Here is a 19,030-nt window from a genome sequence, read left to right as displayed (position 1 = left end):
ATATCAGTAGAAGACAGGGAAGGGAGGACAGGGCTGAGAGCAGACGAGAAGCCATCAATGTTGATAGGATGGAAGTCAGAGAACAACTGAGTGACAGGTCATGAGTGAGGACTAGTGGGTGATTTTGAAAGAGATTAGGTGATGGTCACTATGGAGAAACTCAGTAACAGAGAGTTCAGAGAGAGAGCAGTGCTTGGATAAGACCAAGTCAAGCAAGTGGCCCTTTTGTTGAATGGCAGTGTTGCACCAGAGCTGCAGGTTGAATGAAGAGGTGAGGGTGAAGAAATGTAAGCTAACGTATCAGTGGGTCATCAGCATGGAAGTTGAAGTCACCTAGAGTGAGTGTGGGAGACCGAGGACAGGAAGAGAGCCAGGGGTAGACTGTAGGTGACAGCAGCATGGAGGAGGAGAGAAGAGTCAGACGCGATGCTCAAAAAAGGAGAAAATGGGAAGGGGGAGGAGGAGTGGGGTTGGAAGCATCAGAATGGGAAAGAAGCCCATGGTGATATCTTGGTGAGGTGTGTCAGAGGGCAGATGCCGTGTCAGATGAAGGGATCTAGGTCTCTGTGGGAGCCGGAAACTTGAAGGGAGGAAGAGATAAAGAGGTCATGGATGAGATCTTTTTAAAGAGGGAGCTTAAGAAGGGAAGGAGAGGGATGGCCATGAGGTTCAGAGTGGTGGCGCCGAAGGGGCGGAGGTGGTGGCGGGAATTGGTGTGAGAGAGAAGGCCATGGTTGGAGTAGATGTTGTCAGAGGTGAGGGATAGGCAGAGGAGGGTGTGGATGTGGGTTCTGGATTTGTGCTGTTAGGAGGAAGGTAGAGATTGGGATGTGGAGGGGAAGAAGTATGGTGGAAACTATAGAGGGGAAGGCTGAGGAAATGGAGCCACTGGAGAGAAGGAAGGATGAAGAGGATGGATGCTGTGATGCAGAAAGAGGGATGTTGTTAGAGCTATGGGTGAGTGGCATCTGGACACAGGCATGTTTGAATAATTCTGTGAAGGTAGGCTTGCAGAAATCTCTCCTGAAGTAGTTGGAGTGCATTGCCTTTCTGTATCTGAGGGGCAAGGCAGATGCAGCTGGTCTGTGCCACTAAAGGGATCTGGGCAGGGGGCACCCCAGGACAGCAGCAGGTTGCTGTTTTAGAATCTTAATACATGTCATTCAGGGCCCCATGTTAACCTGTTGACTGCTGTCTGATGCACAACTGACATCTGCCAGAACTTGCTGGCAGTCAGACCAGGCATATCAGGTATGTCTAGACATTGTTTATTTTAGTACAATGTCATTACAGCACCAGCAGCACATTAAATGGACTGCAAAGCCATCAGTGACCTAATTAACCTGCCAAAGCAGGAGGGAAACATTTTACAGCAGAAGCAGAGGAAGTTCTTTGTTAAAGTGCGGGTTAAAACTCTACTTCTTTTTCTCCTGTGCTTCCTAGTTTGCTGAACAGTAGTTAGCTACTCTTTCCTTTAAGTGCTGACCACATTTTTTTTGCAAGTAAAAAATAGTTTGTGCAACATTCTGATTAAAATACTTTGAAACTGAAGCTGCTTCTTCCAGTGATGGTCCCTATTGGTATTCCACACATGTATGTGCTTGTGCACCATGCTTCTGAGTCTGGAAGTGTTTCTTAGCAGTGTCCACTGACCCCCCCTTGTGCATGTGTATCCCCTCATGCTCCCAGCTGAGAGTATAATACATGGTGAGGGTTAATGCCTCACCAGTTCCCTCTTACTCCCACATGGCAGTTGGTACTGGAGATCATCCATCAAAGATATTCAATAGAATTCCTCTCATTTCCACCTCATTGTCCCCACCCCGGATTTCCTCTGGTGACCCTTCCCATGAATGCATCCTCCAACAAGAAGTGGGCAGTCTGCTTTTCCAGGGGGCCATCGGGCCTGTCCCACGTCACTACAGTAGACGGGGTTTTTACTCATTGTACTTCCTCATCCCGAAGAAGGGCATCTTAGATGGCAGTGTCGTATTCTAGACCTTTGGGTGCACAATAGCTTTATCAGGAAATCCAAATTCCTTGTGGTAATACCGGCACTGATTATCCCTCCCCCGGGGAGCCTGGTTCTCAGCTCTTTACATGAAGGATGCTTACTTCCATGTAGATATCCACCTGGCCCACCACAAGTTTCTCCATTTTTGAGTGGGACACCACCATTACCAGGTTTAGACCCTCCTGTTTGGTATAGCAGTGGCTCCATGAGTGTTCACGAAGGTCTTTGCTGTATACTCCTATCTTGACTACTGGCTCCTCATGGGGTTTTCGCACCAGGAAGTAACCTCCACAGTCCTCGTCCATTGCACACTGTTGGCATCTGCAGTATCTGCATCAACGAGGACAAGTTGATGTTTACACCTACACAGACAATACCATTTATTGGGGCATGTCTTGACTCCATCACAGCAAGAGCTTTCCTCCCACCAGACCACTTCGCAACACTGATGTCTGTCATTACAGACCTGCCTTGCAGGCCTGGTACCATGGTCCACTGCTGCCTCTCTCTCTCCTCAGCCATATGTGATACCACACGCACGTCTCCACATGCGTTGCCTCCAAGTGTGGCTCTTTTTCACCTACAAACCCAGCATGGACCATATGCAGACCAGAGACCTCATTACCCAGAGTCTCACTCACATGATGGACCAATCCTTCCAAAGTCTTAATTGGCACCCCCTTCACTCTACCCACATCCCAGGTCACCCCTAACAATTGACACCTCCCTCACGGGTTGGGGAGCCCAGGTAGACCACCACACAGCCCAGAACATGTGGATGCCGTGGGAGGCCAGGATGCACATAAATATGCTAGAGCTCCGGGTGATCCATTGACCATGCTGGCCCTTTCTTCCACTTATTTGATCTGTCTATGTTCAACTTCTCTCCAACAACATCGCGGAAGTCATGTACAGCAACAAGCAGCGTGGCCCCAAGCCTTCCTCCCTCTGCTCCAAGTTCATCTGCCCCTGGAACTGGTGCATCAAAAACCATGTAATACTTCAAGCCATGTACCTCCCACGCATTGAGAACTCCCTAGTCAATGTGCTCAGCCGACTCTATATCAATCACGAGTGGGGGTTGCACAATGCCATGATACAGTGCCTCTTCGAGAACTACGGCACCTCTTTGCCACTCATGAGAACAGAAGTTGCCCCTCTGTTGTTCTAGAGGTGCAGTATGGGTGGACATGCAGGGTGACGCCCTCCTTCTGTCCTGGACAGGAGACCTACACTGCGCTTTCCCTCCCATTCCGCACTTCCTGCAAGTAATCCTCAAAGTTTGCCTGGACAGAGCCACCGTGATCTTCATAGCCCCATTCTAGTTCTGTCAGTTCTGGTTCATGGACCTTCTTTAACTCTCTACTCATATACCAATCCGCCTTCATACACTCCCAGATCTACTCACACAAGATCAGGGGAGACTATTGCATCCCAGTCCGAGCCACTTCACTTCACAGCCTGGTATTTGGCTGGGGATTGACGGTGGACCATGCATGCTCCATCCTGGTGTGGTGAATCCTTACTCAGAGCAGGAGAGAATCCACCAGAATTGCTATCAGGCAAGATGGAGATGCTTCATGCTATGGGTTCACCGTCACTCATTGAATACCGTATCTATACCAGTTGTTCTGGACTACCTTCTCGACCTCAAAACATCCAGCCATCACCTGTATATGGGTGCAGCTGGCAGTAGTCAGCTCCTTTGTTCCTCCTGTGGGTGGCACTTCAGTGTTTATGCATCTCACAATTGCTTGCTTCGTGAAGGGTTTGTTCAACACCTCTCCACCAGTACTAAAGCGCACACCTGCGTGGGACCTTAATCCCTTCCTCTCCGCCTTCATGAAACCACCCTTTGAACTGTTGGCAACATGCTCCCTCTCCCATCTCTTGATGAAAGTGGCATTCCTGGTAGCCATAACTTCAGCCAGATGGGTCAGTGAGTTGATAGTCATGATGGCAGATCCTCCCCCTACACTATATTTCACAAGGGGAAAGGTGTCCCTTCAGCTCCATCCTAAATTCCTCCCAAAGGTCATGTTGGGAATTCCACCTGAACCAGTGCATCCACCTATCTGTTTTCTGCCCCAAACTGCACATCTCCCCCACTGACAAGGTCCGTCATGCACTGGCTTTCTACCTTCACAGTGCTCGACCCTTTTGAACATCGCTAAAGCTCTTTGTGGCCATTGCCAAACGGTCCACATGTCAAGCCCTCTCCTCTCAACCAATCTCCAAATGGGTCTTGGGGTGCATCCTGGAATGCTACAACTTGCTTGAAGTACCCACACCTGATAGAATCATGGCTCACTCTACACGAGCACAAGCTGCCACATCAGCCTTGCCAGGGTACATCCGCTAACAAGACATTTGTCATGTAGCCACCTGATGCTCTGTCCACATCTTCATAACCAGTATGCCATCACAAAAGTAAGTGGCAGCTACAGACACAGCGGTTGGCTAAACTGCACTCATGACCGCACTTCCATTAGCATCCTTGCAACCAACTCTGCTCGTGAGTCACATGTGGAATACACATAGGGACCATCACTCAAAGAAGAGGAAGAGCTTACTTACCTGTAACAGGAGATTCTTTGAGATGTGTGATCCCTATCTATATTCCACTAACTGCCTTACATCCCCTCTGCTTCGGACTACACTCTAAGGTAGCAAGAGGGAGACTGGAGAGATGTCGACCCACACTGCCTATTATACTTTGGGCTGGGAGCATGAGGGGATGCAGATGCGGGTTAGTGGACACTGGTAAGAAACACTTCCGACTCAGGCGCATGGCATGCATGCATACCCATGTGTGGAATACAGATCGGGACCACACAAATTAGAGGATTGGGCTAAAAGAAATCTGATGAGGTTCAACAAGGACAAGTGCAGAGTCCTTCACCTTGGAAGGAAGAATCTCATGCACCGCTACAGACTAGGGACCGAGCGGCTAGGCAGCAGTTCTGCAGAAAAGGACCTAGAGGTTATAGTGGATGCGAAGCTGGATATGAGTCAACAGTGTGCCCTTATTGCCAAGAAGGCTAATGGCATTTTGGGCTGTATAAGAAGGATCATTGCCAGCAGATCAAGGGATGTGGTCATTTTCCTCTGTTCGGCATTGGTGCGGCCTCATCTGGAGTACTGTGTCCAGTTTTGGGCCCCACACTACAAGAAGGATGTGGAAAAATTGGAAAGAGTCCAGCGGAGGGCAACAAAAATGATTAGGGGGCTGGAGCACATGACTTATGAGGAGAGGCTGAGGGAACTGGGATGATTTAGTCTGCAGAAGAGAAGAATGAGGGGGGATTTGATAGCTGCTTTCAACTACCTGAAAGGGGGTTCCAAAGAGGATGGATCTAGACTGTTCTCAGTGGTAGCAGATGACAGAATGAGGAGTAATGGTCTCAAGTTGCAGTCGGGGAGGTTTAGGTTGGATATTAGGAAAAAAATTTTCACTAGGAGGGTGGTGAAGCACTGGAATGGGTTACCAGGGAGGTGGTGGAATCTCCTTCCTTAGAGGTTTTTAAGGTCAGGCTTAACAAAGCCCTGGCTGGGATGATTTAGTTGGGGATTGGTCCTGCTTTGAGCAGGGGGTTGGACTAGATGACCTCCTGAGGTCCCTTCCAACCCTGATATTCTATGATTCTGTGATCTCGAAGAACCTCCAGTTACAGGTAAGTAACCTCCTCTTTATCAGAAAACATTTTGATCTTTAGTTGTAAACAAAATAGTCTTTTAAAATCATTTGTTATTTCCTTCTGACTTATTTATGTTGCATTTTCAGTAATGTTTTTATTTTAAAGAATAACATTTAATCCATATATTTTCAAAAAATAGTGTAATGAATTGTATTAATTGACAGTGTCAGCTGGTTAAAATGCTGTTGGACACCTAATATATTCAGTACACTATAATTAAGGCAAAGATTTTGTCATGGTTATTTTTATTAAAAGTCACGGGCAGGTCACGGGCAATAAAAATTCACAGAAGCCGTGACCTGTCTGTGACTTTTGCTGCTGCGGCTCCATGGTTCCCCCCACCACCATTGTGGAGAAAACGGGACACCCCCAGCCACTTGCCCAAGGCATGCTCCCCCTTCCGACCCCCTCCCCCACAGCTGTTGCCCGTCGCTGTAACCTTGCAGCGGGCTCCCTCCCGCTGCTGACACGGAGGTCTCTGCAAGTCACGGATTCTGTGACTTCCATGACCACCGTGATATTAACGTAGCCTTAACTATCATACCTCAACTAAATGAAAGCATTGGTGTCTTCAGGGTTAACGATTGCATATTACGAGTAAATGAAGTGGATGTTCGTGATGTGACACACAGCAAAGCAGTTGAAGCATTAAAGGAGGCAGGATCCATTGTGCGGTTGTATGTCAAAAGAAGAAAACCAGTCACAGAAAAAATAATGGAGATAAAACTTGTGAAAGGGCCGAAAGGTATGTGGCAAGTATAAAGCTGCTGTTATACAAAATAAGATAAAGTTGCCAGTAGGTTGCAGGTCATTATTCCTCGGTGAGTACACAAAAATTTTATTAGTTCACATTACTAATGGAACATTTGAGGATTGGCAGCATCAGAATAATGCAAATGAAGACAGATAAATTTTAAATGCAGTAGTAAAGCTATCAATAGTTCTGGCAAAGACCTGCCCTCATCCATGTGGCAGAATATTTTTCTTTTAAAAGCAAGGAATTTGTGCAGACTTAAATCACTTCCTTGATAATATAGTCATTTTTAAGAGGAATACATTGGTCATAGCACTGGAATAAACTTTTCATATGAAATCTCTGGATATTTCTTCAAAGGTGGAAAAAACTACTTGAAGAAACCATTCTGCTTCTTTCCATACTTACAGATGATACAAACTATTCTTTGAAGTGGTAGACTTGGGTAATCATTACAATTACTGTAATTGAGCTGTGTGGTTGCAATTGAGTGATTCACCTACCTTTCTCTATAAATGTTTGTTGCTTCTCCATCAAAAATTAAATCTCTTTTTTGGGAGGAATTCTGATCATTTTACTGTGTTTAAAAAACATTAGTTACTGCTCTAACAGCTGTACTATACCTGCTCAATAACCTGTGTCATATTAAATTATAATTGTTTCTGTAGCACCATAGTTGCATGGGGCACAATTATATTGTGAATGACATCAAATTGATATTAAAAGTTTAAAAGGTCTCTGGAAAAATGACTTTATTTTCAAGCAGGACTCGGGTTCAGCATAGCTGGTGGTGTTGGAAATCAACATATTCCTGGTGACAACAGTATCTATGTAACCAAAATTATTGAAGGAGGTGCAGCACATAAAGATGGCAAACTTCAGATTGGAGACAAACTTCTAGCTGTAAGTAAAGGCTGTACTTTCCCTTCTGCACATACTACTTATTGGTACATACAAAACAATGCCATAATTCAGCTAAGTATTAAGGGAGCTGTCCATAGGCCTGGCAAGACATATGCGTCATACATACTGTTTCTAGTACAAATTGAGTCTTACCAAGAAATGTAAATATTAAAATAAATTCTCCATCTTCAGTCCCTCTCAACTCAGAAAATCTCTGAGATCTCAAACTGGGTTAAATGTTCTATTTAAAAATCCAGAACTGTGTCCTATAGCAATGAACATGCCTCATTTCCAGAGTTTGCCATTAAGTCTCTAGAGGCACGGGGCAATTCTAATGTTTAAAATAGCCTTTGGTAACACTACCATCTACTGCACTAAAAATCCCTGAAGGGTAAGGAACCCACTTACTTATTTTCTGCATACCAGTAACTAGGGATGGCTGGCCTGGAATTAGATGCATCTTCTTATATTAGTTTACAAAATCCACTGTCATTCATCACTGGTTTATTTAGTGTTGTTGTTGTTTTTCCACTCAAAGCAAACACTTCAAAGCTGACTTCAGTGTGTAAGAAAGAAAAATAATTTTCAACTGCCCCAGATGTCACCAGTAATCCTACTGTGTTCAGAGCATGCTCTAGTGATCTCAGCATGAGACTAGGAGACAGGTTCTAATTCCAGCTCTCATGGCCAGATCTATTCACACTGAACAGCATCTTACTCTGCAAAAGCAAAGAAGCTATTCATAGAATAAAGTAGGTCTGTCAACTAATTGCAGTTAACTGAAGCAATTAACACAAAACAAAATAAACTCAATTTAAAAAGTTAATGGTGATTAATTACAGTTTTAATCACACTGTTAAACAATAATAGAATACCAATTTAAATTTATTATAATATTTTTGAAGGTTTTTCTACATTTTCAAATATATTGATTTCAGTTACAACACAGAATACAAAGTGTACAATGTTCATTTTATATTATTGCTAGGGTTGTCAACCGATTAAGAAAATTTAATCACGACTAATGGCATGATTAAAAAAATTAAACTCCCTACCACAGGGGTTTAAGCAGGAGTTCACTGTCATCCTGGAGAAGGGCAAGACTGTTGCCAGAACCTCTCTCCAGACAGCCCTAGGCGTGGCTGATTTGACAGTGAGAACAATGGCGACGGCAGTCATTATGAGGCAATGTTCGTGGCTGCAGTCGATGAGCCTTTCCAACAAGGTGCAGCAGTTGGTCCAGGACCTCCCTTTCGAGGTCAATGCGTTATTCTATGAATAGATGGATGACAAGCTGCACGGCCTGAGAGATTCACTATGAGAGATTCACGGCCTGAGAGATTCACTATGCTTCCTTGGCTTATACACACACCCAACCTCCAGGAAGAATTTCCGCCCACAACCACCTCCCAGGTTCTCAGGGCCTTCCAAACATGAGCCTTATAGGAGGAAGGGCAATGGCTATAAATGCCAACAACCCCAGCTGTACACCTCAGCCTCACAGTCGGGCTCGGGTAGATACCCCAATGGAGCTAGGCAGGCCTTTTGAAGGTACACCTGAGGACGGTGTTACAGACTCGACCCAGGATCCATCTCCCCCTTTGGTTTTGGGCCACTTGTTTCCCTTCATACTGCATGGTCCTGCATAACTTCAGACCATTGGGTGCTCAGTATGGTGTCAGCTGGTCCCACCCTCCAGTTTCTGTCTCTCCCTCTCCATCCCTCTTCAGGGATCCTTCTCACAAGCAACTTCTCATCTAGGAGGTGGGAGTTCTCCTATGGGTGGGAGCCATAGAGGAAGTTCCTCAATACTTGACGGGGAAGGGGTTTTACTCCTGATATTTCCTAATCCTGAAGGCCAAAGAGGGCCTCAGGCCCATTCTAGACCTGTTTCACCTCAACACATACCTCAAGAAGTTGAAGTTCCACGTGGTCTCCCTGGCTTCCATCATTCCCTCCCTGGATCCAGGAGAAGGTATGCCGCCCTCGATTTAAAAGATACATATTTCCATCTTCCGTGGACACAAGAGATTCCTCTGTTTCGTGATGGGCCAACATCTTTACCAGTTCACCTCTCTTCCCTTCAGACTGTCAGCAGCCCCAAAAATTTTCACAAAGTGTATGGCAGTGGTTGCAGGTTATCTGAGGCATTGAGGTATCCAGATCTACCCATACCTCGATGATTGGTTAATTAAAGGCCACTCGCAGACTCAGGTTCAGAGCAGCATTGACCTAGTGTAGGCCACCTGTCAAGAGCTGGGCCTGCTAATAAATGAGCAAAAATCAACACTAGTACTGGTTCAGGGAATAGAATTTATAGGAGCGGTGTTAGACTATGCAGGCCAGAGCATACCTGCCAGAAGCCCAGTTCAGAACGATGTCAGAATTAATATCATGTGTCACGACCCACCCACTCATATCTGCAGGGCCGTGACATGGTCATCCATTCATACCTTCGCATCCCACTATGCCAGGAGTTCTCAACCTTTTTGTTTCTGAGGTCCCCTCAATATGCTATAAAAACTCCACGGGCCTCCTGTGCCACAATAACTGGTTTTCTGTATATAAAAGCTAGGCTCGGTGTTAGGTGGTAGCAAGCTGGGCAGTTGCCTGGGGTCTCATGCCACAGGGGCCCCTGTGAAGCTCAGGTTTCAGCTCCAGGTGACGGGTCTCAGGACCCTGGGCTTCAGCCCCATGCAGTGGAGCTTCAGCTTTCTATCCTGAGCCCCAGCAAGTCTAAGCTGGCTCTACTTGGCAGCCCCCCTGAAACCTGTTCATGCCCCCCCCTTCCTCCCAGGGGCCCCTGAACCCCTGGGAGTCACCTAGCATGGAATTGACATGAGCAAGCACTTGAAGAAGAAAAAACGGTTACCTACCTTTCGTAACTGTTTTTCGAGATGTGTTTCTCATGTCCATTCCATGACAGACCTTCCTACTCCTCTATCAGAGGTACCAGCAAGAAGGAACTGAGAGGGTGTGGGGCCAGCAGTGACCCTTGTACCAGTGCATATGTGCAGGGCTCCAGGGGGCACTAGGGCTGGCCCTACGGATACCACTAAGGAGAAAAAAAATCTCTGTGACATGCCCATGGCATTTCACACCCTAGCATGGAATGGACACAAGAAACATATTTCAGAGAGTAACAGTTATGAAAGGTAGGTAACTGCTTTTTCTAGTGATAATGCATGAACCTGAAAGAACTCCGTATGATCTTCAGATGCCAGAGTGCAAAATTGTGGCACTTAGAAAAAGTCTTTTGCTTTTGAATTGAGATAATTTGATCTGGTAGGTTTCAGAGTAGCAGCCGTGTTAGTCTGTATTCGCAAAAAGAAAAGGAGTACTTGTGGCACCTTAGAGACTAACCCATTTATTTGAGCATAAGCTTTCGTGAGCTACAGCTCACTTCATCGGATGCATTCAGTGGAAAATACAGTGAGGAGATTTATATACACACAGAACATGAAAAAATGGGTTTTTATCATGCACACGGTAAGGAGAGTGATAATCAAGGTGGGCCATTTCCAGCAGTTAACAAGAACGGAACAGTGGGGGGGAGGTGAAGGAGGGGGGAGAGGAATAGACAAGGGAAAATAGTTTTACTTTGTGTAATGACTCAACCACTCCCAGTCTCTATTCAGGCCTAAGTTAATTGTATCCAATTTGCAAATTGGATACCCTAAAACTATTTTCCCTTGTTTATTTCCCCCCACACACACTTTCCCTTGTTTATTCCCCCCCTACACCCCCCACTGTTCCTCAGACGTTCTTGTTAACCGCTGGAAATGGCCCACCTTGATTATCACTACAAAGGGTTTTCTCTCTCCCCCCCCCGACCCCCGCTCTCCTGCTGGTAATAGCTCATCTTAAGTGATCACTCTTCTTTCAGTGTGCATGATAAACACCCATTTTTTCATGTTGTGTGTGTATATAAATCTCCTCACTGTATTTTCCACTGAATGCATCCGATGAAGTGAGCTGTAGCTCACAAAAGCTTATGCTCAAATAAATTGGTTAGTCTCTAAGGTGCCACAAGTACTCCTTTTCTTTTTGATGTGGTAGTCCCTAAAAGAAAAACCTAGATCTCCATGGTACCATTTTATAGAATCTCTTTTCAGATTGAAGTTGTGCTTTAAAGATCCTCTGCTTTTGCTGGTGTTCTTAAAACATACATCCAAATATACTTAAATATTTTGGCTTTGGTTCATGCAGAAGCTTTCAAGCCATATGCAGTTCACTATTTGCTGTGTACTAATTCACAGTTTACTAATTGACATAAAACATACCTTTAGACAAAGAGGCATTTCCGTTTCAAGTACTTTATGTGCTGGTAACTGAGGGGACAATCATGAGCCTAGATTGGACTCTTTCTATTTAAAATACAGTGAAATCAGATTACTGTGTTGATTGCCAAAAAACAGGAATAAATGAATACTTTGTATACGAGGTTAGAAACAGCTGGCTGTTTGATTTTAGTTTTAGGCTCTTCAACAGTACAACCAGTTTTGGATATGAATAGTGTGTCTTCAGTTGACCTTCCAGTGCTGACTGCCGCTTTAATCCTTAATTCCTTGAGGAATTTGGTGACTCAGATAACTATAATACATTAACTCATGGAAAATGGAAAATTACTATACATAAAAATTCTGTATTCATAAGGAACAAATTAGACACCATCATAATAAAAGCAAATTCTGATATATTATTACTATTATTATCATCCCCATAGCGTATAAGACCTCTTGTCATAGAACAGGACCCCATTGTGCTTGGTGCTGTGCAAATACACAACAAAGACAGTCTCCGTTCCAAAGAGCTTACAATCTAAGTAGAAGACAAGATGGATACAATCAGATGGGGGAATACAAGGAAACAGCGAGACAATATTGGTCAGCATGACAGGCAGTGGTATCAACACAACAGTGGCCTAACCTTTGTCAGGTTTTTTTGTAGGCTTCACTGCAAAGGAGAGTTTTTAAGGAGGGATTTGAAGGAGGCTAATTAAGTAGATTCATGGATGTTTATGGGAAGCTCTTCTTAGTAACATTCATTCATCCAGTATCTGAAAACCACGTATGCCATCCTTTGCTATGCTATGTCCAACATAGATTATGTTACTCTTTGTTCAGGAACTTGCCATCTCTATTTGTAAACAAAGCATCATACATCAACTATGGTGCTGTAAGACCTAATAGATCTGTGGACCAAAAGTAAGGATTACTGATCCTGGAATGCTCCAAAAAGTTTAAGAGAAACTTTCTGTGAAACTTTATGAAAGCTTACAGTTTTATGTTAAGGATGAGTTCATTTATTCTTTATCTTTAGGTGAACAGTGTTTGCTTAGAAGAAGTTACACATGAAGAAGCAGTGACTGCCTTAAAAAACACATCTGATTTTGTTTATCTGAAAGTTGCAAAACCCACCAGCATGTTCATGAATGATAGTTATGTCCCTCCAGACATCACAAACTGTAAGTTTAGCTTGTCTTTACTACTTAGCTCTTAATAGACATATCTGTCTTTAAAATTTTAGTTAACACAAAATATTTAACATATTTTAAACATTTATTTCAAGTTTTAAAATTAAGAATTTTATTGATTGGTATGAAAATGTTATCAGAAGAATTATAACAATTAAGCAGAAAGGCATCATGGGCTAGCATGTTGAGCATGAGTCTACAGTCAGGAACTCCTGAGTAATAATTCTTGGTCTGCCATTGGCTTGTTGTGCCTAGGGCAGGTGACTTAATATTTCTGTCTCAATATCAGATTTGTGTGATGGGAATACTGCCTCCCTCTGATGGATATTGTGAGGGTTATTTGATATTCATAAAGCAGTGTGTGCATGGTGTGGTGTTTGAAATGGGTAAAGGGATAGAATATTGTTTTGGGTCGAATTTAGAGACATTTTAACTTTTCATTTTGCTTGTTTTTCTTGCATCCAAATTTCACCTCAGATTTCACAGAGGTCTGAACTTTGCATATATTTCCTCTGTGTCTCTTTAATGGGCAAACTAATATACAAAGATGTAAATAAGCAACGTGGGTTTTTTTTTCAAATTCATTAATAAATATCTGAAATTGAAAGTCTCCAATTTTTTCAGAAGTTCGTCTCAGTTCTAACATGATTATTATAAATCCCAGACAAAAAACGAAGCAAAACACGTTAAGCTGGAGTTAAGGTAGAGGAGAAACGTATCAGTAACTGAAGAGTAAAACATCTTACAGATTTGTTTTGACTATCACACAAAAAAAGATTCCAAACCCAGAAACTAGATTTTTCTTTTCAATTTATCTTAACTCTGAACATGTGAGCATTCTCTCTGCTTTTCCCCAGTAAGAACACAACATCACTGCAGACACAATTATCTTTTGGGAAGAGCATGAGCTAGAGAATAAACCTTATGTGACAGATGCCTGGTCATATCGCTTAATGCTCCACTGGAAAATTCTCAAAATTTACAATGGTGAGGGTGGTATATGAACCTATGCAGAGTAGAAGTATGGAAATGTACAGTTAAGGTTCTTGTGACACTATAGGAACATAAGAATGGCCCGACTGAGTCAGACCAAAGGTCCATCTAGCCCAGTATCCTGTCTTCCGACAGTGGCCAGTGCCAGATGCCCTAAAGGGAATGAACAGAACAGGTAATCATCAAGTGATCCATCCTCTGTCGCTCATTCCCAGCTTCTGGCAAACAGAGGCTAGGGACAGCATTCCTGCCCATCCTGGTTAATAGCCATTGATGGTCCTATCCTCCATGAATTTATCTAGTTCTTTTTTGGACCCTGTTACGGTCTTGACCTTCACAATATCCTCTGGCAAAGACTTCACAGGTTGACTGTGCATTGAGTGAAGAAATACTTCCTTTTATTTGTTTTAAACCTGCTGCCTATTAATTTCATTTGGTGACCCCTAGTTCTTGTGTTATGAGAAGTAGTAAGCAACACTTCTTATTTACTTTCTCTATACCAATCAGGATTTTAAAGACCTCCGTCATATCTCTCCTTAGCATCTCTTTTCCAAGGTGAAAAGTTCCAGTCTTATTAATCTCTCCTCATACAGAAGCCGTTCCATACCCCTAATTATTTTTGTTGCCCTTTTCTGAACCTTTTCCAATTCCAGTATATCTTTTTTGAAATGGGGCAACAATATCTGCACACAGTATTCAAGATGTGGGAATACCATGGATTTATACAGAGGCAACATGATATTTTCTGTCCTATTATCTATCCCTTTCTTAATGATTTCCAACATTCTGTTTGCTTTTTTGACTGCTGCTGCACATTGAGTGGATGTTTTCAGAGTACTATACACAATGACTCCAAGATTTCTTTCTTGAATGGTAACAGCTAATTTAGACCCCATCATTTTATATGTATAGTAGGGATTATGCTTTCCAATGTGCATTACTTTGCATTTATCAACATTAAATTTCATCTGCCATTCTGTTGCCCAGTCACCCAGTTTTGAAAGATCCTTTTGTAGTTCTTCGCAGTCTGCCTGGGTCTTAACTATCTTTATATCATCTGAAATTTTGCCACCTCACTGTTTACCCCTTTTCCAGATCATTTATGAATATGTTGAATAAAACTGGTCCCAGAACAGATCCCTGGGGGACACCACTATTTACCTCTCTCCATTCTGAAAACTGACCATTTATACCTACTCTTTGTTTCCTGTCTTTTAACCAGTTACCAGTCCATGAGAGCACCTTCCCTCTTATCCCATAGCAGCTTACCTTGTGTAAGAACCTTTAGGTGAGGGATCTTGTCAAAGGCTTTCTGAAAATCTAAGTACGTTATAGCCACTGGATCCCCTTGGTCCACATATTATCCAGTTCTGCAAACTTAAAAATGTTTAATATGAGTATATGCTGTGTAATCTGCTGCCTAGTCATTGTTGGCATAGAAGGTATTTCATTATCACAGTTAGATATGAATACATCATCCCACCTCCTTTCTAAATACGGAACAGCAATATTTACTGAAAATTTCTGCCTTTTCTGTACCATGACTGGCAATTTTACCATCTCTATCTAGCATGTAACTTGTATCATTGCTAGGATTTATTTATTTATTTATTTGCAAAAAGAAAAGGAATACTTGTGGCACCTTAGATACTAACCAATTTATTTGAGCATAAGCTTTTGTGAGCTACAGCTCACTTCATCGGATGCATACCAGTGCCTGGAGGTTCACTCCAGCAGCAGCCAGTAGCACCAGACAAAACACCTGCTACTGCCTCCTTCTTCAGTGCTGCTTCCCTGTATAGTTGGTCTGCAGAAGCCTAACTGAATGCCATGATTTATCGGGTGGGGGGTCCGAGTTCCGAGGGGGGTGGAGGAGGGCTGTTATTATTTTAAATAACCGAGGCTGCAGCTCCCGCAGAAAATTCCCTGGCCAACTTCCCCACTGCGGCCCGGCGGGCCCTGTGCTCGGCCACTGCTGCTTCTACACCCCGCTGGCCTCTCTCCCCCATCAGGGGCGGGCTGGGCCGAATGGACACGTCAGGAGCTGCCGGTGGCCATTTTAATCTGCCTCCGCTTCCCGAGTGCCCGGCTCCCAGCGTTGCCGCCTCTCTCCTGGATCCCTCCATCTGCCTCTCTCCTCCCCCCGCTGGAGTCCTCCCTGACCCCGCTCCAGTCTCGCAGCGCCTGGGCACTCCCAGTGCTGTCTGGGAGCGGGCCACCTGCCCCCACCTCACTTCTCTCTCCTTCCCGCTCCCACTCCGGCAGGGGAGGAGAGAGGCAGAGGGAGGGATCGAGGCGGAGCGGCGGGAGGAGGTGCTGGGAGCCGGGCACTCGGGAAGCGGAGGCGGATTAAAATGGCCACCGGCAGCTCCGGGGAGCGGCTCCTGACGCGTCCACTCGGCCCGGCTCGCTCCTGATGGGGGAGAGAGGCCAGCGGGGCATAGAAGAAGCAGAAGCAACGGCGGCCGAGCGCGGGGCCTGCCGGGCCGCAGCAGGGGAGCCGGCCAGGGAATTTTCTGCGGGAGCCGCAGCCTCGGTTATTTAAAATAATAACAGTCCCCCCCACCCCCCCCACCTCAGAACTTGGACCCCCCACCCGATAAGTCACGGCATTCAGTTAGGCTTCTGCAGACCAACTATGCAGGGAAGCAGCACTGAAGAAGGAGGCAGTAGCAGGTGTTTTGTCTGGTGCTACTGGCTGCTGCTGGAGTGAACCTCCAGGCCCTGGTATGCATCCAATGAAGTGAGCTGTAGCTCAAGAAAGCTTATGCCCAAATAAATTGGTTAGTCTCTAAGGTGCCACAAGTCCTCCTTTTCTTTTTGCGAATACAGACTAACACGGCTGTTACTCTGAAACCATTTATTTATTTATTGCTCTTGATATATTTTAAAAATTCCTTCTTATTGTCCTCAGCCCTGCTGGCCATGGATTTTTCCTTGATACATTTGACTTTATCAGTTGTCTTAATTTTATAATTCCATATTTGTAATTATTGCCATTTCCATCTGTTATTTTTTATTTGTTTTATTGCATCTTTCACTTCCTTTCTTATCCAGGGTGATTTTAACTAACGTTTTGTGATTTTGGCGTTTTGGGTTATTTTGTTTTAATAGTAAGGATTAATACTAATTAAAATAAGCCACAACAGTAATAAAAGAGGTTTTTCTGACAGCATCTAAACCTTCATACTTCAGGCCATAACATGCCCTTTAAATTTTTGGGGGCTAAGAAGAAACTCCCCTTTTGGGTGCATTATTCTGCAACTGTCTGCTTCAAGGTGTCTTGCACTTTCCTCTGAAGGATCAGGTGTGGCAAGTACTGTGTTACTCACAGGGCACCACACCTTTACCAAGTTGGTAGGGGTTCAAAGTACTGCTGTCATGACTAACTGTAATTCTTCTTTGAGTTCTTGTCTCTATGGGTACTGCACTTCAGGTTATGCATGCCCATGAGAGCAGAGAATTCTTCCTAGCAGTGTCTGCTTGGTCCGTGCACAAACCCTGCTCTCCTCATACTCTTCTGGCTCTTATCTGTTGATAGTTAGAAATAGTTTTCAGTTAGTTAATGGTTAAAGTTATTTTTGTAGGGGTGCCCGTAGGATCCTCTTTTCTCTGGGGGTGTTGTTCCCCTCTTTTGCCACTCACTTTTTCCAGTGTGGAGAGTATACTAAAGACATCCCTCCCCCCAGCTTCAAGAACGGTGTCATCTGTCTGTGCCCCTTCCCAGTAAATGACAACTACAACTCCTGTTTGTAGTACCTGGAAGAAATCCATATTCCATCCAGGAGCAATATTTGTAGGTTGTTTCTGCAGAGGATGAAGAAATTGTGGGAGATGCACCTCAAGATCTTCCTTATGGACATGCCTTTGAGGGAAGACCTGAACTCTGACTGGATAGACCCCCAACTGTATATTGGCCTGAGAATGGCAAGAAGGGCCCCTTTGAGCATGGCTTCAACCAGATCCAGGGCCCCTGACCTCCCACGGGCTCAGAGAAGACGGGAACACAGACACTCCCAAGTCCTCAAAAAAAGGCAGAGGTCCCTGGGGTTGAGTGAGAACCCTGTATTCCAGCTTGGTACCATCTGATTCTGTTGAAGATCAAGGTGCTGGGACATTGACCAAGGGCAAGAGTTCAATGCCAGCCGGTACCAAAAACAGCACTAGAGCACCTCCTGCAGCCTTGTCGAGCTTGGCAGCGTCATCACCTGTATTTGCAGTACCAGGCAGCTTGGCTGTAGGGAAAGGACCAGCTGCCACCCTTCCCCCACTGGATGATCTGCTAATCTTTCTGGAACTGGAGACACTATTGCTGTGTGGAGATTGCGCTCGGTACCATCCCTGTGTGATACCTAGCTCCCTTTTCCCTCTTCCAGCCAGAACAAAGCGAGGTCTCCATTGGTACTATCCACAAGTAGAGGCAGGTCATTGCTTCCTCCAGTCCAAGGGCTCCCCCTTTGGACTCACTCTTCCAAATCTGCTGAGGACTACTGGGGGCAGGAAGGTCTGTCCACAGACTATTTTCCAAGAGGGCCTTCACATGAGTTTAGCCCAGACATCTCAGGTCTCTAGGATATCAAAGTATTCAGCCCAGGGAGTACCCACTCTATATGTACTGGAGCCCTTCCCACTTGGGGTCTGAGTCTCCAATATGGCAGTATTGGGGCCTTGGGGACCTGCATCCCCACACAGCCACAGTGAGTGGATTGGGAGCCCTGGAAGCAAAAGGCTCTCTTGGGAAAGGAGGAATTCCCTCAGCCTTCCTGGACCAGTGGCAACCCTTTTAAAGGAAGGACCAGCCAGAAGCAGAGGATAGCCTGGCTCTCGTGACCATGACCTCATCTTCCCCAGATGATACAATGATCCTGATCCCCCATCTTAGCCTGATGACCAGAGGGCCTTTCAGGACTTGTTGAGTAGGGTGGCAGAGTGTCTCCATATTCCCCTGAAAGAGGTCCAAGAGGCTCTGCATATAATACTGGAAATCCTGCACAGTTGGATCCTGAGCAACGTCACATTGCCAATTAACAAGGCCATCCTCAAGCTGGCCAGGATGATCTGGCAGACACCAGCTACTATAGGCCTGACATCCAGGTGGTCAGAAGAGAGATATTTGGTCCCTGTGAAGAGTGCTTTTCTCACACCCATCTCCCAATTTGCTGGTCGTAATGGTAGCAGGCAGCACCAGGCAA

General features: G+C 44.8%; 1 protein-coding gene across 17 annotated transcripts in view; it reads left to right on the top strand.

Moving 5' to 3' along the window:
* The window catches only part of DLG1 (discs large MAGUK scaffold protein 1), a 451,639-nt gene that overhangs the window by 246,901 nt on the left and 185,708 nt on the right, over positions 1-19,030 (top strand). For 9 of the 17 annotated variants that reach the window (XM_077826703.1, XM_077826699.1, XM_077826700.1 and 6 more), the window contains 3 exons: positions 6,288-6,457; positions 7,230-7,369; positions 12,692-12,836. In XM_077826703.1, coding sequence (XP_077682829.1) covers positions 6,288-6,457; positions 7,230-7,369; positions 12,692-12,836 — 455 coding nt within the window. The remainder of the gene's footprint in view (positions 1-6,287; positions 6,458-7,229; positions 7,370-12,691; positions 12,837-19,030) is intronic. The other 8 variants (XM_077826706.1, XM_077826707.1, XM_077826705.1 and 5 more) reach the window with 1 other exon arrangement.

This window comes from Eretmochelys imbricata, chromosome 9 (genome assembly GCF_965152235.1).
Source record: "Eretmochelys imbricata isolate rEreImb1 chromosome 9, rEreImb1.hap1, whole genome shotgun sequence".
Classification (NCBI taxonomy): domain Eukaryota; kingdom Metazoa; phylum Chordata; order Testudines; family Cheloniidae; genus Eretmochelys; species Eretmochelys imbricata.
Note: the sequence above shows the minus strand (reverse complement) of the source record. Positions and strands in the feature narration are given on the sequence as shown.